The sequence below is a fragment of the Sphaeramia orbicularis genome, chromosome 15 (assembly GCF_902148855.1).
Source record: "Sphaeramia orbicularis chromosome 15, fSphaOr1.1, whole genome shotgun sequence".
Lineage (NCBI taxonomy): Eukaryota > Metazoa > Chordata > Actinopteri > Kurtiformes > Apogonidae > Sphaeramia > Sphaeramia orbicularis.
In genome coordinates this window covers 7,435,071-7,459,148 of record NC_043971.1, presented here as the reverse complement: position 1 = coordinate 7,459,148, position 24,078 = coordinate 7,435,071, and the positions used below count along the sequence as shown (strand labels likewise).

At 36.8% G+C, this 24,078-nt stretch overlaps 1 protein-coding gene across 1 annotated transcript; it reads right to left on the bottom strand.

The window, feature by feature from the left end:
* On the bottom strand, window positions 1-21,330 carry opn3 (opsin 3). Its single transcript, XM_030156831.1, has 4 exons — window positions 20,879-21,330; window positions 11,838-12,157; window positions 3,269-3,520; window positions 1-670 (listed from the first exon to the last, which is right to left on the bottom strand). The coding sequence occupies exons 1-4, from the start codon at window positions 21,195-21,197 to the stop codon at window positions 389-391; spliced, it is 1,173 nt and encodes a 390-aa protein (XP_030012691.1). The 5' UTR covers window positions 21,198-21,330; the 3' UTR covers window positions 1-388.
* Between the last annotated feature and the right edge of the window lie 2,748 nt (window positions 21,331-24,078).

The window sequence follows — 24,078 nt, the reverse complement described above, 5'->3', positions numbered from 1 at the left end:
AAACAAACAAACTGAACCAGAAACAATACCCCTTGCCTCTCCTTTGGGGGGCTGGGTAAAAATACTATTTTCTCTCTCTTTTCAGTGATATGAGAAAAGCAGCTGCACGGAATCCAAAGTGGCACAAAAAATACAGATACCAAGAGCTGTAAAAATGCTAAATATTGGATTTGATCATCGGTCGATCCCTAGAAAAAAGGCTGTCAGGAGATATACTAGGTGTTTTTCATTTGTGGCGTACTCTGCAGGAAGTTATTTACACAAGTCTTTTCTTGAGTGTAGACACAAAACGGTCCAGGGAGGTCAGACAGAAGTATTTTGGCTTGGATTTGCATGTTTGGTCCTAAGGCATACTGAGTGGTGGGGGGTGAAGATGGTCCACGCTGCATCACAACGGCCTCACTTGAATGACGTTGATTTGCCGATCTTCACTGGTCTTGGACGACACATCCAACTGCTGGATGTTGTCGCTGGTGATGATGAAGACGATGGAGGAGTTGCTGAACGTCACCCTCTTCTTGGGTCTATCCTTGCAGCTGCTGCTGCCACCGCCGCTGGACACGAAGATGGGGCGGATGGGGCGCTCGACGGGTGTTAGGGGGCGCTCTTTGAGGCCGCGATGCAGCCACGACAGACGCGAACAAAGCAGCTGCAGCAGACAGCGACGGAACTGAAGGAAGCAGAAGGGAAAGAGAAAAGGCTGGTATTTAGCAAAACGGGGATGAAATAACACCTATCAGCACTCATTTGTGTGTCTGTCAAATACACGAGAAATCAGCTGCACAGGATGTGGGCAATCTACAATTAATGACGGTGACATTTTGCTCCTACACACAACATTGGTGCAGTTTAATTGGATGCAGAAGATGGAGCACATAATGGCTTAGAAGAATGCAGCATAAACACGTAAAGGAATATGTCTACGATGAAAAACTCCTATTCTGTCCTGTATTTTTTGGACAATATTACCACCACACAGTGCAAATGAGAGTTGGACAATAAAACAGTCATGGTATTTAAAATATAAATTAGGGGTGAGAATATTTTAGATTTTCGATTCAAAATGATTTTCAATTCAAAATGATTTGATTCATAATGATTTCTGCTTCAACCTACAAGTGTGCAAAGGATCGTCACGATCTACTCCAGTCTAGTCGCTAATCTATAAACCCTAACTGCTTATTGCTCTAGCCACTAATCGCTAACCCTAAACCTAACCCTAGCCGCTAACCATGCTAGCTGCTAATCACGCTAATGGCGTGAGACTGCCGGTGGATTTGCTTAATCTTTTAAAATCAATTTTGGGACATTTCAAATCGATTCTGAATCGCAGTCAATGAGAATCACAATTTTTATATGAATCGATTTTTTGGCACACCCCTAATATAAATGTGCCTTTAGAGGTTATTCTGTTGACACTGTTATTATTATACAAGGTTATTCAAAAAGAATGAACCCATTTCATGACACATTGCTTCAGTTCTCAAGCATCATCATGGAATGAGTCAGTGACCATTTGAAAGCGGAGTTTTCTAAGTTTGAGCTTTTTTAGATAAAGTGTCCCAGCCATGGATTGGTCTGAAAGGGGCCCAAGACCTTGCTCTTTGTGCTTGGCCTGTCAGATCCCCAGACCTCACCGTGTGATATTTTTCTAGCGGGGATATGTAAAAGATCGCGTTTATGTTCTACCGCTACCCACTAACCTAAAAGACCTTAAACATCGAATAACAACAGCGATCAACTCAGTGGATCGTGATATGCTGATACACGTCTGGAAGGAATTCTCTTATCGCATTGATGTTGTCTGTGCTGCAGGTGGTGGACACAATGAGCACTTGTAAGACAGGAAATAAAAGTGATTTATCTATCTATCTATCTATCTATCTATCTATCTATCTATCTATCTATCTATCTATCTATCTATCTATCTATCTATCTATCTATCTATCTATCTATCTACCTACCTACCTACCTACCTACCTACCTACCTACCTACCTACCTACCTACCTACCTGTATTTAACCAGGAAAAAAGACTTGTTGAGATTAAAATTTTTTTTTTGCAGGCAAAGCAGCAGAAATTAGAGAAGTGACATTGTCAAGTAAAACACTTTAAAAGTGTTACGTATATATATGATGTTAAGGATCTCTTTTAAAGATGCACTAATTTGCACTGGCAAATTATACAAGTGTGTGACTTGTGTGTTTCATCTTCTGGTTGTTTTAGATGCTATTTATCCTATTACTGTGTATCCTTTTTTTGTTTTTGTTTTTTTAATTTATTTTTTCTAATCATTTTAAGTATATCTTGTATTTATTCTTTTACTAGTTTGAGCATATCTTGCATTTGTATCTGCAGATTTGTACAGCACTTTGGCCACTTTGTGGTGTTTTAAATGTGCTACATCAATAAACTTGACCTTGACCCTGAAGAATGTTCTACCACTAGATTTCTGAAATGTTCTTCTGCTTGTTTAGTTATTTGTCATGTTAGGATCAAAAACCAACCCATTTAACCCGAAAGACATGTTGATTGTTTTTGTAATTTTAAGAACGTTCTATCTCCAGATCTGAATCAGAATAATACTCATTTATTTAATTATTAAGTACATAAACACATACAAGGAATCCTTTGCAGATAAATGCTGCCTCTTGCAAATTATAAACATAAGATATAATAAATTAAATAACAAACTCACATATAAACTCTACGGGCACAGTTTCAACTCCTGTGCGGTTTAGTGGATTTTTTTTGTGATTTGTGAAATATTCAGGATCAAAACCCAATATTTTTAACTTGAATGATACATTGATTTGACATTTACGCTGATAATTATCAATATGGGCTGACATTTTTACGAATAAATTTTTGCACGAGTACATATTCTGTAAAACTGCTCCGAATCTGTGTTTTTTTTTTTCATTCATCAATGGCAGTAACAGGGTTTTGCTTCTGCTTGCACACAAAAAAATGAGCAGAAGCAACACTGGAGAACTGCAAACCATTGCTCTTATTCGAGATGCCATTGATTTGCCCTATTTGTCGACATTAAGTCTGAGGTCAGCTGTGTTTACTGGTGGGGAAAGAAATCGACTGGACCCAGGGAAAGGCCAATAAAAACTCTCAAGCGAATCGTATGAAGTATTCCGGCACAAAACAAAACTGGTGCATGGAATTGATGGCTTCTCCCCTCATAGGCTCCACAGCAGATTGTGGAAGTTCACTCAAGGTTTGCACTCCAAACTCCCAACGCTTATTGACTACAGACCTTTCTGCTCATGAACACGTAGATGAGGGGGTTGTAGGCGGTGCTGGACTTGGCGAAGAACGAAGGGATGATGGCCACCGTTGGAGACACCATACTCTTCCGGCCGAACGCCTCCAACATGGACACCACGGCGTACGGTGTCCAGCACGCCAGGAAGCAGGTGATCATCAGCAGGAACATGACGGCCACCTTCTTCTCGTAGCGCAGGATCTTAATGATCTGAACTGTCTGGAGGTCCTGGATGGAACGGAGCTTAAGAAACAGGGGGAAGCAAACGGATTCAGCATCAAAGATCACAAATGGGTACTTCTACGAAACTGGTCCCTAAAAACAAGACATGCAGACTAAAAATTCAAACCAGAAGTAGATTAATGTTATGAAGCAAGTTTGGAAGCACTTTGGCGTATATTTTAAAAAATTATTAGAAGCAATCGGAAAGCGCAGACCTCTGCCAAGGCAGATCAGTGCCCCTGCTTTGGATGAAAATTTCAGAAAATGTTGATACTGGCATAAGCAACAAATGATTAAATTGTGGTAGTGGTTGGGGTGGGGGGGCATTGATCTGCCTTGGCGGAGGTCTGCAGTCTCCGAGTGCTTTTCCAGTTTGTAAAATGTAAATATTTTCAGAATTTAATGTTATTTTTTTGCACTAAAACAGACAAAAATTTGAAGTTTATTGGCATAATGTAATATTTTTTTCACATCAAACCAAGAAGAAAATATGGAGTCATAATTTCTTGTAGGTTATCATGCTGTACTTTTACTGTAGATCATATTGGTCTGTATGTGGAACCTGAACTAAAATGAATTCCACAGCCTTGACTGGAATTTTTGCACTTTGCAAATTCATCCAAGGGGCCGGATTGGAACCTTTGGCGGGCCGCATTTGGCCCCCGGGCCGCATGTTTGAGACCTCTGACCATATATAATAGTAAAACACTGACTGTTCAAGAAAAGCACTAAAAGCACACATTTACATTTTACAAACTAGAAAAGCACTCAGAGAGCGCAGACCTCCGCCAATGCAGATCAGTGGGCCCCCATGGCCCCCCCACCCCTGATCACCACCAAAATTTAATCATTTGTTCCTTGTGCCAGTATCAACATTTCCTGAAATTTTCATCCAAATCCGTCCATAACTTTTTGAGTTATCTTGCACACAAACAGACAGACAAACAGACAAACAAACTAACGCCGACAAAAACATAACCTCCTTGGCGGAGGTAAATATTTACTGAGATAAAAGAGGATCTATTTTTCAGATAAAACACATTTTTATACTATTTTTATACAAGAATACACATGTAACACAGTAAAAAGGACACAAAAATTATGCGCTACTATTTTTTCGAATATCTCTTTATTCTCTAACAGGTAATTTTTGGGAATCAAACTAATTATGCAAGGTCACAAAAATGACCGCTGTTGCAAAATCACTCATGATTTATTTGTGTTTAAATGGTCAGGTTCTGTATGTATGTGGACACGATGGATTACATACAAAACCTGGAATGAGACTGAGATTCATGAAAAACCCACATCTGAATTAGAAAAAAACACTATGTAATTTCAATACCAAGCAATGCAAAGATATGCTTTAAGATAGAAACACTTAATTAGAATTGAAAAACTAGTAGTAGTGGAGCTTTCAATGGCTTGAATTGGAAGTCACAGCTTCAAAAATCCCTCCCATTTCCATGTATTTGATGTCCAGTTCTTTACTTTAATAATTACTTCATCAATAAGTCAATGTTTACCAACCCAGATTCATTTATGTCTTCATTAGTTCAACTTATGTGATTTGTTCAGTTATTAAAGAGGCTGGAATCAAATATTTTTTCATTTCCAACAGTTTCTTCTCAAACAGGCGAAGACAGGGAGTGATAATTATGTGAATTTTTCCTCTTCCAAACTGCCAACTGTTTTATCAAACTTCAAAAGGCTGACAAAACAGTTGGCACTGTTTTTCCTTTTTCTGTTTTATTAGTTCTCATTCTGTGATGTGATGATGTCTATTTATTGCAGTTTTGGTCGTCATTCTCAGTTTGTGTTGATTGAACTGTTGTGTTGACTTTCTCTCGTCTCTGTCTTCTTGTTTACATCATCTGCCGTGCATCTTTTTTATCCTCTTGTCACTTTCCTGTTCTGCTCTGTCAGTCAGTGTTTGTTTTTAAAGGTACAATACAGGTGAAGTTACTATTTTTATCATAATTGTGACTTGTTAAATAAAACTGACTGTACATATGAATTCATAGTTCTGTATAAAAGTCTTAGCCCCGTTTTATCTTTGTTATTTTTGCAGGCTTGTAATGATTATACATATTTATTTCTCATTCTCTTTTCTTCAAATACAATGGCAAGGCAAGGCAAGGCAGATTTATCTGTATAGCACAATTCATACACAGGGCAATTCACAGTGCTTTACAAAAATGGAAAAAAGACAGATTAAAAACACACAATTACAATTAAAACATTATCAATAAAACATAAATAATAATCAATTAAAACAAAGTAAAAGAGAAGAGTGCAGATAGAACCCTTTCAGTTGTTATATGCACAGTTGAACAGAGCTGTTTTCAGCCTGGATTTAAACATTGTCAGAGTAGAGGCCTGTCTCACATCATCAGGAAGACTACAATAACAAAATACAGGAAATATGAGTGCAGCCTTAAAAGACAAACAAAAGCTGAACTAAATGTGCTGTAAAGGTTAAAGTCACTATTTATTGTGACCTCTGACCCCGTGACAAGAAGCACCACAAACAATTAGAAACATCTGACATGTGTTGGATGAAACCTGGTTTAAAACATCAACAATAAATCTCATATTGTCTGAACAATAGTTTTGAATGCATTTGTGCACACGTGCTATTGAATGATGCACGCAGCAGTGACAGGTGTCTACATGCTCAGCTCTATGGGAGGTAAATATACACAACAGGAATTAGATTAGCTTTCCTTCCCACAGCTCTGCTCCTCTAAACAAGATGAATCTCACTGTGACGCTTTGCACGCTGGGTTAGAACAAACTAAAAAAGGTGCAAAATGTGGCATCTCACTAGCAATTTGCAAATGGTCTTTCTAGCTTCTGTGGAAGTCAGACAAAGGCTCTGTGCTGCAGAGGACAGCGCCCCTTTCAACAACTTAGAAAACTGTACCATGTCATTTTTAATGTAAAAATGACAATATCTACTACAGGGTTTCTGCAGGTATCAGCAAATCTAATTTAATGCCCTTTTTAATGCAATTTTAAACAAATTTAATGCCCATGTCCAACTGCAGATACAGTTTTATATATAGTTTTATGACTGTCTACTGTTGACAGGCTTTAACCAGGTTCTGAATAGCTCCTCCTCCAATCACTTCTACTGAAACTTGCATTTTCCCATTTTTCAGACATTTGCTAATATCCCCCCCCCCGCTCTTTCGCCACAGCATGAACACGCTCACAGCACGTTGCATTCCAAGCATCCGGTGTTGGGACTTTGTGTATCGGCCATAAACAATAGCCAATTAAAGGATTCCACCTGCCACTCATCACACTATACTTCCAATCAAAATTATTCAATGTTTATATAATCGAAATAAATCCTGAATAACAATGCTGTTTTTCCATCAAGTATATTACATTTTTTAATGCCTCTGGACATCGAATTAAATGCTTTTAATTATTATTATTATTATTATTAATATTATTATTATTGTTATTATTATTACCTCCGCCAAGGAGGTTATGTTTTTGCCGGCGTTGGCTTGTCTGCCTGTTTGTCTGTCTGTCTGTGTACAAGATAACTCAAAAAGTTATGGACGGATTTGGATGAAAATTTCAGAAAATGTTGATACTGACACAAGCAACAAATGATTAAATTTTGGTGGTGATCGGGGGGGGGGGCACTGATCTGCCTTGGCGGAGGTCTGCGCTCTCTGAGTGCTTTTCTAATCATTATTATTATCATTATTATTATTATTATTATTATTATTATTATTTATTACTGTATTTTACCAGGTAAAAACAATTGAGAACAGCTTCTCATTTACAATGATTTCCTGGCAAGAGGCCCCAATAGACAAAAACAGTAACAAAACAAAACAAAACTAGAAGCACTCGGAGAGCGCAGACCTCCGCCAAGGCTGATCAGTGCCCCCCCCCGATCACCACCAAAATTTAATCATTTGTTCTTTGTGCCAGTATCAACATTTCCTGAAATTTTCATCCAAATGCGTCCATAACTTTTTGAGTTATCTTGCACACGGACAGACAAACAGAGATAGACAAACCAATGCCAGCAAAAACATAACCTCCTTGGCAGAGGTAAACAAAAGAAAAATGGATTAAAGAAAACTGTACAGATGAATCTAAGACTCCCAACCAATAGTGAAGAGACTATGAAGTTAAAAACAACATAAATAACAATTAGAGTTTATGGGGAGAGAGCAGAAGGTGAGAGTCAACACGTACAGCAGTCAACTAGGACATTTAAGGCCTGAACTTTCACAAAATCTATTTAACGACTTTTAATGCTTTTTAATAACCCACAGAAACTCTATATTATCTCTAAGTAACAGCTGATGATATCGTCTGTAACTGAAACATGGTGGCTACAACGCCTCGTAGGTTGACTGTCACTGTGGCTAATTTCTACCCTTCAGCTAAACTGATGCCATGATAAAGCATGTGGCTATTTTCTAATCTCCCCCAAGATCGTCTACAGCTGCTTACGGAATCACTCTATTTTTGTCTAGAAGGTCTATTTATTTACACTCTGCATTTCTTATAAGGCCATGTTGTGTTTCTGATGTCTATTGTCAGACTTCTTGGTTCTGACAAAGCAGGTCGGTTGCTCTGAAAATACAGTGCAGATACTTTTCTTTGAAGATTTTCATAGCTTCTCTCTGGCACCATGGGACTCTGAGGCGTTCAGGGAATATTGTGGTGCTTAAGCTCAAGGCTGTGAGGAAACTGCAGCTCACACATCCCACAAAGTTGTACATACTTAGAGAAGGAATGATAAAGCATTGATAAGAATTTAGTGATTCTGGTTCCATTATTAATTCTCATTGGATAATGGAATAAACTTGGTACAAATGGCTTTGTTTGCATGAACTCTTTAGTGTCAAACATGCACAAAAATTTTGCATTTGATCCAAATAAAACTCTGAAAGGGTCATGAAAGGGGTAGTTAAAGGAGTGATTTTGTTTTTTTTAAATGGAATTATGCATTTTCAAACATTTCCCTGTGGTCTACATAAACTGTAAATGCTCTGCTTGGGTCTGAATTCTTCATTAATTCAACTCTACAGGTCCATCTTCAACCCTATTTCTGAATAATGACACCGGAAAGGTGGTTTTGAGCGCTGGCCCATTAAATGTACATGAGCCACTTCAGGCCCCGCCCCCTCTAGGTTGTTGTCTGGGCTGCTCTGTCCCGTTCAACCAACAACTGAACATTTTAGGTAATTGGCTCCAAGTTTGGACATATTTTCAGTATGGACTACAACCACTGCTGCTGACAAACAATTATGGCATAAGTTCGTCGGAAGTCTGGACCTTATACGTGCAAATATTGTGATGTAACTAGTTATAAAACTTAACAAATTAAGCAGGAATTAAAATGGGTTGTAGAAATCCACACGATTTTTGCCAAAATGAATATAAAGATAGCTTTGCAGCACCTGGAGGGTTAAAATTCAAACTTTTATAACTATTAGGGTCCAAATACACAAATAAATGAACAAAAGACTAATAAAAGTGGGTTTAGATAAATATGACATGTCAGTATAACATAGGACAAGTTATTCAGTAGTATCCAAGTTAAATATGTTTGAAATGTGCTCAAGTTTAGGACAAAACATGGATTGTGGAACAATTTTTACAAATTTTCCAACTGGCAAAGTAAATTATAAAGCAATAATATCACATGTTAAAGTATTTCCTGATTAATAAAGATAGAAATATTAATAAATGTTTACTTAAATAAAGCCACACGAAATGTAACGAAGAGGTGGGCTTGAATTAAGCAAAAAAAAATCTGCCAATGGAGCAAGTGAAAATTATCTTGGTAAGATTTCTTGAAATAAGATTTTCCAGATCTATTGTCTAAAAGTAAGTTCTTATATCTCACTGAACAGTTACTCTCTAGGTGATTATGTCTTATTTTAAGTGTGATGAGATATTTGGACTAGAAATGAGAAAAATACACTTGGTAAGATTTAGATTTTTGCAGTGTATGAGTAAAGTTTTGCACACATGTCCAACGGAAAAGCCACTATTGTGGAATTGTTAAGTGAACAGACCAACAATTCCAAGGATTTGAACTAGCAGGATTCATGATTCCCATCCTTAATAAAGCATCTGTTCTGTTCATGCAGTAGACAGATAAGTGGGTCATTAGGTTAGATTTGCACGGTGGTTTTTACATTCAATACTATTTCCAAACTTTAAGACCATCTGCTCGGTGGCACAAGTAGACAACGCAGACACAAACAGATTACAGACATCTGTGGCTCAAGTGTTATTCCAGAAATAATCAACGTGAGCACAGATTCTTAACTCCCATCATCGCCCTCTGACCATGTCTCCTCTTTCATCTCTGTCAGATCGCAATGACACTCGGAAGCATTTTTAAGAGCCCACAGCAGCAAAAGGAATAATGATTTCCACAGCACACCACCAGCCCTGGAGGCACTGGAGCATATTATAATAATAATAAGGTCTGTAATGAAAGAAGATTGAAGTAGGATTTGGTCAGTGAAGGCCAGGAAGTCAGTCTACTAAAATGAAAAACCTGATGTAGTCGTGGTCACGAAAAAGTCAGAGAATGCAGACGTCTAAATATTAAAGCTGTGGTGCTTGATGGTGTTTTCGTGTCAATACCCAAACATTCTTTAATTATCTTTCATCTTACTGTCATTCAAGGGCCCTGGACCTCTGTGTAAAATCTACTCTTTAACTCATAAAGACCCGAACATTCACTGGTGACCAAAAGTATCTACTGATATAAAATATATTTAATACCTGTTGATCCACTAATCCTATCAATACATGTAAATAATTGGTGTAAAATACAGTTTATCGTCTTTTTATGGTTTGGACGTTTGGACGTTCAGAGGCTCCGTAGTTACCATGGTAACACCGTCATCTTCTACAACATTGATTCACCAGTAAAACCCATGGAGTTGGATCAATGATAGTGGATGTAAACACTTGTTTTATGTTCAGTTATTGATAGATTTGCTGAAAAAGTCACTCTTCTTCAGTTTTCTCTGTTTTTCAAATAACTTTTGAATTTACTTTGACTTTTCATGAACATTCACATGATCAACTAAACAACCTCCTGAGACCCAGCTATGGGCTTTCTGTCCACATTTGTGGAAGAGAGTTTGACAACTTTATACAAAACAAAAAAGAAAAGAAAACTGTCCACCACAAAGGACATTCCATAAAAATTTTAAAAACTGCATCTGAAAAAACTGTTGCATCATGATGTTTTCAATATCGGCACTTATTTAATAAAAAACAAAAAAAAACTTGCACTTTGCTGACATTTCCTAGGTCTTAGGAGGTTAAATGAAGGGTAACATGGTGATAAATCACTTAAAAAATGTTAAATACAGAGAAAGATTCATTTGGGAAATGCCAGAAAAGTAGCACTGGGTCTTTATGGTTTAACTTATCACAGGTGTTTTCAGGCAGGTAGGAGGGTTAAATATTTGACTGACAGTTGTGAATAAGGCGTTTGGACACTGTTAGGGGTGCGTTTGGAACGAGAAAGCTGAGAGGAGGGTGCTGAGACTGAAATGGGGGGCGTTAGTCAGTGTAAGTATCAATGTCAAGCAACATATTTTCTGGTAATCATTTTGTGCACTTTGTTTATTTAAGAAAAAAATTCCAGACATGACAATGTATGGGGAAACATTGTTTTGTTAATGTTCTATTGTTTCTGAAAAGAGAGTCTGAGTACTTTTAAGTCAAGGTTAAAGACTCACCTGTTCACTGCTGCCTTTGACTAAAAGGCTTTTGACTTTTTAAATTTTATATTCTCCTTTGAAACTCTGCACTGCAGCTCTTACTTTAATATGTGTGTGTTTTTATATTTTTGGGTTTTATGTGTTGTTTTCTTACTTGCTGTTTTTAATCACCTTTTACATGGTTCTTTTATAATGTTTTAAATGTGTTTCTTTTTCCCTGTTGTATTTCAGTGTCCTGTGTGAAGCACCTTGAATTGCCTTGTTGCTGAAATGTGCTATACTAATAAACTTGCCTTGCCTTGCCTTGAAAAAAACTTATTTTGATAATAAAGTACTTTCTATTGAATTATAAACTTTGTCCAAATTCTGTCCTGGGTTTTAACTTTAATAATAAAAACGGAAACATCACAAAACATTTAAAGGTCATGAAAATTAATTGAGATTTAGCAATTCGATGATACATCCATCTTAATTATTGAAACATATCGGTATCGATATCGGCGATACTGGTTCTGTATTCACTCGGTATCAGACTGAAAACTACCAAAATATACAGTATCGCACACCACTAGAACAGACTGAAGTGCGTTACTATGTCTTACCATTTGCACTGTGTAGAGGATGTTCCCATAGCAGTAGATCATGATGCCCACAGGTACAAAGAAACACGCAAGGAGGAAGAGGAGGATGAAGGAGGCGTCATTGGGGTCTTTGGATGCCCAGTCTATGGAGCAGCCCAGCTGGTGGATCTCCAACGTGTACCGGTTCCAGCCCAGCAGAGGAGCCCCCGTCCAGGCCAGAGAGTACAGCCAGATGTGGGCGATGGCCCGCCACGCCCAGGGGAAGTCCACCACCTGGGCGTGGACCACCCGGATGTAGCGCTCATAGGCCAAGGCGGACAGCGTCATAATGGAGACGATGCCTGGCGGGCGAAGGAGAGACGGACAGGCTGAGTAATGTGGAGCACAGATCTGGGTCAGTGGGTACTCAGCATTGCTTCGGACGCAACAAATTTCATCACACTCTACAAACCAACAGGAGGAGGAAATCTGAACACGTCGGCGCCGAATGCAGCGTTCAGATGTTTTGTTGTGCATCTTTGAAGACAAGCACTCCCACACAGAACTGACTGCTTTTTACCACGCTGTGAACAACTCCCTTCCTTCAATATTTGTTCTCCTCCGTCGTGAACGTGCTTCTTGCTGTTTTACGCCTGTGTTCTGCACGTTAGGGAAACAACACCGATGTAACCTGGAGACACGTTCAGTCATGTCAGAGTTGAGAATCAGTCATCTGTGCTGTGAGACTTAGAAATCTGCAGTAATTAACAGGCAGCGGCTTCACCTGCAAAGTACATACACTTTTATAGAATTACAGTGTGTTACAAGAAATATGTGTTCAGGTCTTAATGCATCGAAGGTCACAGCTTTGCCAGTAAATGACTGTACTTACAATGCACTCTGGGAAATAAATGTACTACCTAGTATCCTCTATGGTTCTTCTTTGTTTCCTGGTTCTACCTTGAAGTGTGTTCAATGACTTTCTGAACAAAGACGCAAAATTCCAATCTTTACATGTAACCACATTACAATCCTGGAGTCTGATCTGCTTGAATGCAGTCCTATAGAAAAACTGGATTGTGCCCCATTGAACCTTATTTCAGAAAATGTTTTAATTATAGTCAATGAGAAGATCCTGTTTACATTAGGGTTTTGTATTAGCAAGAATCTGGCAATATGATACAAATCATAATATTAGGATGACGATATGATATATCATGATATTGTTGAAAAGCAATTTTTTGTTTGTTTCTTTTTTGTGAAAGGATTATTTTCTTGAAGAATTGAATTACACCAGAAATATGCACAAATACTAAACACATTTTTATACATCCTATTTTTTATATCCCAAAATGTTCCTGTGTTAAAACTTAAAGGATGTTTTACAGACACTACAGTTTAAGATCCCGTTAAAATGTTCATATTCTATTAGTTCAAAATGTCATTTTTGTGCAATCCCAACAAAAGAACCAACATGATTTAATAAAAGAGGGTTAGATAATAAATAAAATATGAACAAAAAAGAAAAACAAAACAACAAAAATGAACCTCCACAATTTCTGCATTTGAATAAATACCTACAAATATCAATACAGTACTTTTTAATATCGATACAGTATTGTGAAATGAAATATCGCAATATGTTGCAGAACCGATATTTTCTTACACCCCTAGTTTACATATATCGTTAGCCTAAGAGTATAATTGTGTAACTCATACAAAAGTATTGGGACACGCCTAATTCATGTGTTTCTTTCCTAACAGGGCCCTTGGATACAATCAATAATGATAAGATAGATAGATAGATAGATAGATAGATAGATAGATAGATAGATAGATAGATAGATAGATAGATAGATAGATAGATAGATAGATAGATAGATAGATAGATAGATAGATAGATAGATAGATAGAATAAATGATGATAAATTAGGAATGATTAAATAGATTGAAATTTTACATTTTGGAACTACCACAAAAGAAGCATTGGGTATTTATGGGTTAAAGTAGTAGATAGATAGATAGATAGATAGATAGATAGATAGATAGATAGATAGATAGATAGATAGATAGATAGATAGATAGATAGATAGATAGATAGATAGATAGATAGATAGATAGATAGATACTTTATTGATCCCCGGGGGGAAATTCATTGATAAATGCCATAACATAGTTATATTTTGTGATAAATATCATTACATTGGTTTGTTTGGTTTAAGTCAGTGGTTCCCAACCTTTTTTTGTCTCGTGACCCCATTTTAACATCACAATTTTCTGGCAACCCCTGACATTCAGAACAGAGACCTTTTTTTTTTGCTAAAAATTAATTTGTTTTTGATCATGTAATAGTTTGTTACACTATGTTGCAAATTAACATAAATTTTAGAGGACATTTAGGCTATATAATGTATATTATTATGGACGGAGGCAGAAAAGCCAGGTGTAGATTACTGCACAAAGTGAGAATTTGATTTTCCTTGGTCAGGATATATACAGTCAGTCCAGCTTGTGTCAGGATCTGTGCCTCAGCTCCTCCTTATCATTATCATCATCAGACTCACCTGCTGGCGCTGCGTGGCTGCAGCCAATTATCTTTAGCCTATTTAAGGCTTTGGTTTGCAGCCATGCAGCGCTGGTCCATTTCTCCTCACTCTTTTCCATAGCCCGGACATTTATCCATTTTCATCCACGGACTCTGATTCAGGTTTTGTATGTTGTCTGGTTTTCATTTATGGACTCTGCTTTAGTTTTTGTGTTAGGTTTTTCGTTGTCTGGTTTTCATTTTTTTGTAAAATAAACTTGTTATTTTTTTCCCTTCAGTACCGAGCATTTGAGTCCTTTCTTTTCCCCTTCGTGACAGCTTGGATTTACAAGGCTGACAATTAATACTGAACAAACAAGAACTCAAACTATGAATTATGAAAGAGCTGCAGCATCTGAAACCGACCACAATGAACATTTGAAAGATTAACAGAACCACAGTGCTGCAGTTTCAGCTTCACAGTTTGTCATGGAACTACCACAGAAGAAGCACTGGGTGTTTATGGGTTGAAGTATGTATTTACATAAAAATGCAGTGTTTTCTGACTTCAAATGATGCCATGAAGGTTCAGATCCATATTTTCGCCAACTGACACTAATGTTTTAATGACAAATCAACATTTGGTGATTGGAACATTTTGCCTCTTGGCTTCTCTCCCCCAGTCTTTCACATTCCTGTTCAGTGTTCAGTGTCAGTCCTTTTGTTAAAGTGCAAACAGCTCATCTCTGTTTGATGCCCAGTGACCGTTTATTTTACTGCTGTTATCGCGTTCCAGAGGATTCCAGTCAGGTCCATGGTCTGGCTCTGGGTACTGGTTCTGGTAGGTTTAATGGATACATATAAGTAAGCTAATTGACCGTTTTCAGGGTTATAATGCATTATTCTGCTGATTTAATGGGAGGAAGAGTGAGACAATAAAAGCCCACACACTGGTGTTGATTCACTTTACACTGAGCCGGTGCTGCAGCTTAGGTTTCAGAGCAGCCATCCACACAACTGACGACAGTGTGTGTCCATACAATGAGTGTGTCTGTACATGTGTGTTCATACAATGAGTGTGTCTGTACATGTGTGTACAGTGTGTGTCTGTACACGTGTGTCCATACAATGAGTGTGTCTGTACACGTGTGTCCAGTGTGTGTTTATATATGTGTGTGTCCATACATGTGTGTGTTTATACAATGAGTGTGTCTGTACATGTGTGTACAGTGTGTGTCCATACAATGAGTGTGTCTGTACAGTGTGTGTCCATACAATGAGTGTGTCTGTACATGTGTGTACAGTGTGTATTTATACCCGTGTGTTTATACATGTGTGTCCAATATGTGCCTGTACATGTGTATCTGTACATGTATGTCCTGTGTGTGTCAATTCATTTGTGTCCTGTGTGTCTGTACATTTATGTGTCCATACGTGTGTGTCCATACATCTGTCCAATATGTCCCGTACATGTTTATCTGTACATGTCTGTCCTGTGTGCATCCTTTGTGTGTCCATACATGTGTGTCTTGTGTGTGTCTGTGCATGTGCATCCTTTGTGTGTCCATACATGTGTGTCTTGTGTGTGTCTGTGCATGTGCATCCTTTGTGTGTCCATACATGTGTGTCTTGTGTGTGTCTGTGCATGTCTGTCCTGTGTGTGTCCATACATGTGTGTCCTGTGTGTGTCAGTACATATGTGTCTTGTGTGTGTCTGTGCATGTGTGTCCTGTGTGTGTCCATACATGTGTGTCCTGTGTGTGTTGGTACATATGTGTCTTGTGTGTGTCCATTCATTTGTGTCCATACATGTGTGTGTCTGTACATGTGTGTGTCCATAGATTTGTGTCCTTTATGTGTGTGCGTACATGTGTGTGTCCGTAAATGTGTGTCCCATGTGTCTTTGTACACGTGTGTGTCCTTCATCTGCAACCCTGACACCATCCTCCACTGAGACTGGAAGATGATTACAGGCTCATACACTGAAAACTTCTTCTTCATGCGGAGGACAGATGCAGAGCTGGGGGATTCATGTCGATGCGCTTCAGTTTTTACGTTTTTACGTCTCAGCTGGGACGTAGATATTTCAGTCGTCAGAGTCAGATGCTCGGATCCAGATTTTATGTCGATGTTAAACTACACCCTGTACAGCTGTTTGTCCTTGGAATTAACAAAATGCGGTACAGCATGTTAGAACTGTTTTATTTTGTGCTGTAAATGACGGAGGAAAGGCCCACTGAGCGCTCTGTGTGTGGCATTACTGTAATTGGAGTCTCCATTATCTGCCTGGTATCGTGTCCACGGGGGAGACGGACGAAGCGGCAGGACACCACATCCTTGTGTTCAATGTCATCTTGACGTTGACAGAAATGTCGCTCTGTCTTTTTCTTTTAATTCTGAACAATACATCCACATCTAAACCCTACTAGAGATGCACCGATTGCAAAACTCCAGCCCGATACTGATGTTTAATGTCTCATTTTGGCCGATACTGATGTCACTTCCTGTTTCTTTATTTTGCTTTTGTTGTTATTCATCTCCCTTAACAGGAATATCTTTATTATAAATATAAAAATAGACCATTCATCATATTATTTCAGCTAGTTCTGTTTTACTGCTTGAAACCTACATTGTTTTTATTAGTATTCAGGTCTGTTCCGCCTTTTATCAATGTAATATGTTTCCATTTTCGTGATTTTCATGGTGTTGAAGTTGAATCTTTTTATCGGGACGTGTTGATGTGACTGATTTTTGTTTATTTATAATACATATTTCTATTTTTGCCGATAAAATTTCTCTTCTTGTTTTTTTTTTGTATTTTAAAAAGTTTGATTTGATATTATGTAAATATGATGTATTTTAATGTGTTATTTTAATAGCCCTAATTATGTTTTATGCCACTTTTTACTGAAAAATACTTTGTGACTTTATCTGTGACAATTGCAATAAAAACAACATTTTCTTACTTACTACTTAAAAGCGCCACATAAATAAAATTTTTTACTATCTTTGAATGAATGCCGATTGAAACACGCAAATTTCTGAAAAAATATTTAATAAAACACGACAGATGTACATTGAAAACATCTTATACATCTGCCAATGTAGACTGATATAATTATATATCGTCTGATACTGATATCCAGCCAATATATCGATGCATATTTGCAGATTATACACCAGAGCCAGCCAAAAAATAAACATTTTTTAATGTTGCAGATGTGAACTGAGACAAAACATGATTAAAAATACTCTTTCACTATTAAAACTATCTACTGTTCATGACTGGAGAACCGCATTCTCACGAAAAAGTCTTGATTTGGCAATTTTAATTACTTTCATCCAGCAAAATGTTGAATATTTGAGTAAATGTGATATATTAACAGACCTGTTAGATGGTAATCATTTTCTTTGGGGATGAGCAGCTGTTATTATTATGATGATGTAATGCTGTATCGTGATTATTCCCAATAAAGTGATATAGGGCTGCACAATTAACCCCAATATTAGTCTGTGTGATCAATATTTTACCATTTACGATGATCTAATTACTTTCGTCTGGTGATATTATGGATTGAGTGACACTGAACATAATGTGTAGTTTTATAAAGTTCTTGTATTTTATTTCTATTTTTTCTTGCTAGTTAAATTTTGTGACTTAACATTTCGAAATGAGTTATCATGCATTTTCCTCCACAACCAAGCAAGTAATATCACTATTCCTTGATATTTTGTCACCAAATCGTGCAGCGCCATCATGATATTTTGTTGTTTTGCATAATTTTACTCATACATATTCTCATGATGAAATGATGAATGACTGTGTTCACTTTTCTATATTTCATTTGCATATGGTTAAAGCCAAATAAATCAACTATGAATCAGAATAAAGATGTAAGTGCAACTAATTTCAATCCCATTTACATAATTTATGCAGAATTTAACTGTCTGGTTTCATCAACTTTACCTCAGGCTAAAAAGAAAATCAGCCTTTAACCCAGAGAGAAATAATGATTTGACATTTGTGATAATCATCAGTCGCGACCAACGTGAACTTTGTTAATCACCTAGCTCTTTTTTGCAGTGTTTCTCATTGGCATAAAACACGATAAGGCAGGAAAACATGTTCATCTACTCATGTGCCAAGAGCCAATGTCAATTAAAGGCCGTGGAGATGACAGGATGACAGGTTGCCATTCGCTGCTCTGTGTTTATTTTGCTGATAAAGCAGCCAAAGGCTTGAGGGTTTCCTCTAATGAGCTCATTATCACACATCCTCCTGACCTGTAATTTGTACAGGGTTGGGATCTGCACCATGGTCTCTTCATTCACACTTTACCACTGAAATACTGGTGCTTGAATAAATTTACAAGTTACAGGAAAGTGAAAGCTGCAGGAAGAATTCATGTCACAAAACCATTTCAGGTGCATGGACTAGTGACCTACAAAATGTGCAAATATAATGTAGGGATTAAAATTAAAGAGGGATGAGACACGAAAAAGACAGGTAATTGTTTCTTCTTTTTTCTTTGCAGTGATGGAATGTGTTCACCCACTTTTTTTTTGGTTGCAGTATAATATTTATTTTGCAAATTATACACTGAAATAAATGCAGAATGGACAAAAACATCTAAGTTCTATTAAAAACCAGTATTATGATATTATACCCCAGGTCTTTATGGGCTGGAACATGCGTCATTTATGCTCATAAGTGTAATTTAACCCTTTCATGCACTGTGGTCACTACAGTGGACAGTTCTTCTACAGCTGTTCTCTTGTATATTCATGGGTTTTGTTGTTTTAGTTTCATATCAGCCGACACAGAGGACACCTATGCATCATCTCATACACTGACTTTCATACCATTACTGTAACTTTGCTGGTCTTAATAAACCTGATCTGCACAAACATGTTTGAGTTTAAATCAATTGCTAGTTGTTATTAACTGTAATGAACAGGGTTTTTTTTTTCTTAAGCAAAAAGGCTTTTTTTTTTATGTTATCTCCATGAAGTGAATAATAATTAGTATTAGGGTATGTTAAAATGTGAGAAAACATCTGATTAGCAGCATTAAAAATGTTTTTATTGCATAGTTTTCCATATCACTTTCTGATATTGCGTTTTAAATACATGTTTCTTTGCTTCAAAAATTAAATGCATGGTGTCCAGCTGAGTGGACATATTTGTAACTCCTTAAAAAGAACAAAAACAAAAAAAACTCAATCTCACTGATTTTTTTTCATGCCTAAAGAAGAATAAAAACACTCAGGAAAAATATCTTGACTAAGGTTCTCATAATTCATGCATGAAAGGGTTAACGCATTTTCCCTATAAATTCTACCGAAGATTATTCACAAAATTAGTCGAGCCAGACCATGAGCATCTGAGAATTATATTTTCCCATTAATTGTATGTTGCATATCGATGGCCAAAAAACAAAACCTCGTATCTACAAATTTTTAGATTTTGAGTTTTCACATTGAATGGACTGCACTTTGGGAGGCATAAAAACCTAGTATGTATTGTTAACACATAATATACATGGGGGTGCAGACGTATGTGTACAGTGGTAGACATAAACTGGTGTGTATGTATGTGTATATGTGACCGTATGTGTGTATGTATGTGACTGTATGTGTGTATGTATGTGTGTATGTGACTGTATGTGTGTATGTATGTATGTGTGTATGTGACTGTATGTGTGTATGTATGTGCATATGTGACTGTATGTGTGTATGTATGTGACTGTATGTGTGTATGTAGATGTGTATGTGACTGTATGTGTGTATGTATGTGCATATGTGACTGTATGTGTGTACGTATGTATGTAGATGTGTAGTGACTGAATGTGTGTATGTAGATGTGTATGTAGATAATCACAATCTTATGTTGTATATCAAGTGATTTAGCACTAACAGTCTGAGGACTGGAATCAGGGGGTAGGACTGGATAAGCAGTGGCTTCTTCCTACTCCCTTTCAGGCACAACAGTTGTTTTTTTTTCTTTCTATTATTTGATTTTTTGTGTATTGTTTATTATTATTATTATTATTATTATTCTATTGTTTGATTTTTTTATTTGTGGATTGTTTATTATTATTATTATTTTTGTTTTGTTTTGTTTTGTTTTGTTTCATGTTTTGTATTATGTCTGTGTCTGAAATAAACTAACCTAAACTAAATATAGAAAGAGAGTCTGAGAACAGTAGAATATGCTTGGATATCTTTAACAAAGACCATACTATAATACAATTAAACGGGCTTTTTTTGTTTTGTTTTGTTTTTTTTGTTTCCTGAAAAAAGTGATTTTCTTCAGATAGGAGGTTTTGTATTCTGGCCATCGATATGTAAAACTGTCCACATTATTCTATTTTTTGCATGGTATCTGAACCATATTTTGCGTAAAAATCCACGCATTCATATGCTTTTTTCCCCTATTCGTCATAGAAACAAACGATTGAAAAAAAAAAAGTTATGGTAATGAATTTCTGCCAAACTTATTAGACTATATTAATGAATGAAATGCTATAAATCGCAGTGTAAATGATTCTGTTTCTCACCAAATAAGCTGTTGCTGAAGCCGTCCCAGATGCATGTTGCCTGACTCCAAATCCATCCGCCTTTGACGCACGAAGCAAAGGTAAAGTTGATCCCTATGACAGAAACCAGCAGGTCACTTATACTAATGTTGACCAGCAGTAAATTGGTGGGCGTCCGCAGCCTTTTGAATTTACAGTAAAGCAGGATGACCACGGCGTTATTGCAGAAACCGAACACTCCAATGGTTCCGATAGTAAAGGCGAGAAGTTTGTAGGTGCCAAGTGCGAAAAGATAATGTTCTGTACTTCTCTCTGCTCTGGTTTCGTTGGCAGGATTCATTTCGGGGGTAAAAACTTGTTTCCCAGCATTGTGGTGGTGAGCATAGTAGTGCGAGCGCGCGTCATGGACACGAGAGGACCAAAGATGCTCATCCACGCGCCGCTCCTCGCGCCGCTCATTCAAACCCGTGCGCAGCAGACTGCCGCGTGCAGGAAAAACTGGGTCAATGTACCACAGCGAAGCCGGACACAATATGCATGTCACAGCGATGGATTCACCTTCAAAGTAAAACTGGTCCTGACCTACATGTTTGACCGATATCCTTAAATATGGCGCTGTTGGGAGTAAACAGTGGGAGGATTCATCTGAAGTATAAATAAACACAGTTTTTTAGATAATGAAGTGAGTTTTTCTGTTTTTTATGTGCACACGTCAGTAGGTCACATTTTATTTTGAAGGCACTCTCTGGCCTTATTATAAGTCTGCATGAGTGATTTTTTTTAAATAGCTGCACCAACATTACAAAAATGTTCTACTTTATTCCAAAACTGCTGCATATATATATATATATATATATATATATATATATATATATATATATATATATATATATATATATATATATATATATATATACATATATACACATGGCCTGTTGCTTCCACACACACTCTATTAGTATTTAGACATGTCCATCAAGTAATAGGTGTTTTTATAATGCTACAAAAAAAAAAAAAAAAAAAGGCTCCTAGATGACCAACACTGCCAACACTAATATGTATTCTGGTGCCTATGGCAAAGATTTCTGTCTGGTCAAACAAATCCAGTACCGTACTTATCTCTGCACACATGCATTGTATAAATTGTCTTGGTTAATTCTACAGAAGTTTTTAGCTCAGTAGTTCTTACTCTTGCACCTCTTTCCATGTCTGGTTTGCTATTGTACAATTAACCTATTTATTTATTTATTTATTCTTGAAACTGACATAACATGCATGTCACAGCGATGGATTCAGCTTCAAAGTAAAACAGGTCCCGACCTACATGTTTGACCGATATCCTTAAATATGGCGCTGTTGGGAGTAAACAGTAGGAGGATTCATCTGAAGTATAAATAAACACAGTTTTTTAGATAATGAAGTGAGTTTTTCTGTTTTTTATGTGCACACGTCAGTAGGTCACATTTTATTTTGAAGGGACTGTATGGCCTTATTATAAGTCTACGTGAGTGATTTTTTTTTATTTAGCTGCACCAACATTACAAAAATGTTCTACTTCATTCCAAAACTGCTGCATATATATATTCAAACACATGGCCTGTTGCTTCCACACACACTCTATTAGTATTTGGACATTTCCATCAAGTAATAGGTGTTTTTATAATGCTACAAAAAAAAGGCTCCTAGATGACCAGCACTGCCAACACTGATATGTATTCTGGTGCCTATGGCAAAGATTTCTGTCTGGTCAAACAAATAAAGTACGGTACTTATCTCTGCACACATGCATTGTATAAATTGTCTTGGTTAATTCTACAGAAGTTTTTAGCTCAGTAGTTCTTACACTTGCACCTCTTTCCATGTCTGGTTTGCTATTGTACAATTAGCCTATTTATTTATTTATTCTTGAAGCCTGACACAATATGCATGTCACAGCGATGAATTCACCTTCAAAGTAAAACGGGTCCTGACCTACATGTTTGACCGATATCCTGAAACATGGCGCTGTTGGGAATAAACAGAGGGAGGATTCATCTGAAGTATAAATAAACACAGTTTTCAGATAATGAAGTGAGTTTTTCTGTTTTTTATGTGGACACGTCAGTAGGTCACATTTTATTTTGAAGGCACTCTCTGGCCTTATTATAAGTCCACATGAGTGATTTTTTTTATATAGCTGGAAATTATGAGATGTCCTACTGCACCAACATTACAAAAATGTTCTACTTCATTCCAAAACTGCTGAATATATATATATATATATACACATATATACACACATATATATATATATATATATATATATATATATATATATATATATATATATATATATATATATATATATATATACATACACATATATACACACACACATATATATATATATATATATATATATATATATATATACACACATATATATATTCAAACACATGGCCTGTTGCTTCCACATAGACTCTATTAGTATTTAGACATTTCCATCAACTAACAAGTAATAGGTTAATGATGAACATTAAGAAACTGTATCTGCTGCAGGAAACGCAGCTCTGCTTTTTTCATGTAAGGCTGTTAAAGTGTGGAATGGGCTCCCCACCAATTTAAAAATTTGCTCCATCTACAAGTGCTTTTAAAATGCTACAAAAAAAAAAGGCTCCTACCAACACTAATATGTAGTCTGGTGCCTTTGGAAAGATTTCTGTCTGGTCAAACAAATCAAGCACCGTACTTATCTCTGTACACATGCATTGTATAAATTGTCTTGGTTAATTCTACAGAAGTTTTTAGCTCAATAGTTCTTACTCTTGCACTTCTTTCCATGTCTGGTTTGCTATTGTACAATTAGCCAATTTATTTATTTTTTCTTCTTCTTTTTTCTACTCTCTCTTCTTCTCTCCTCCTTCTTCTTCTGTCTTTTATATCTTATTCTTATTCTAGGAAATGTTATTGTACTTTTAGAATATATTGTACTTTTACATTTTTGGCTGTAACCTTTCAGCCTGGGCAAACTTTCCTATATCTGTCATGTCTAACGGTCTTCTTCCAGTATGTTAGTACTTCGTAATCTATGTGATGTTTTGTTATTTTGGTTGTTTGTCCAGGACAACAGATGGAAATTAGCTTCTCTGCTTAATCTGGTGCATGCATCTTGTTCTTTACAACTAATGCCAATACACACTGTCCCATAAGTAACTAAATAAATACAAATACAAACACAAACA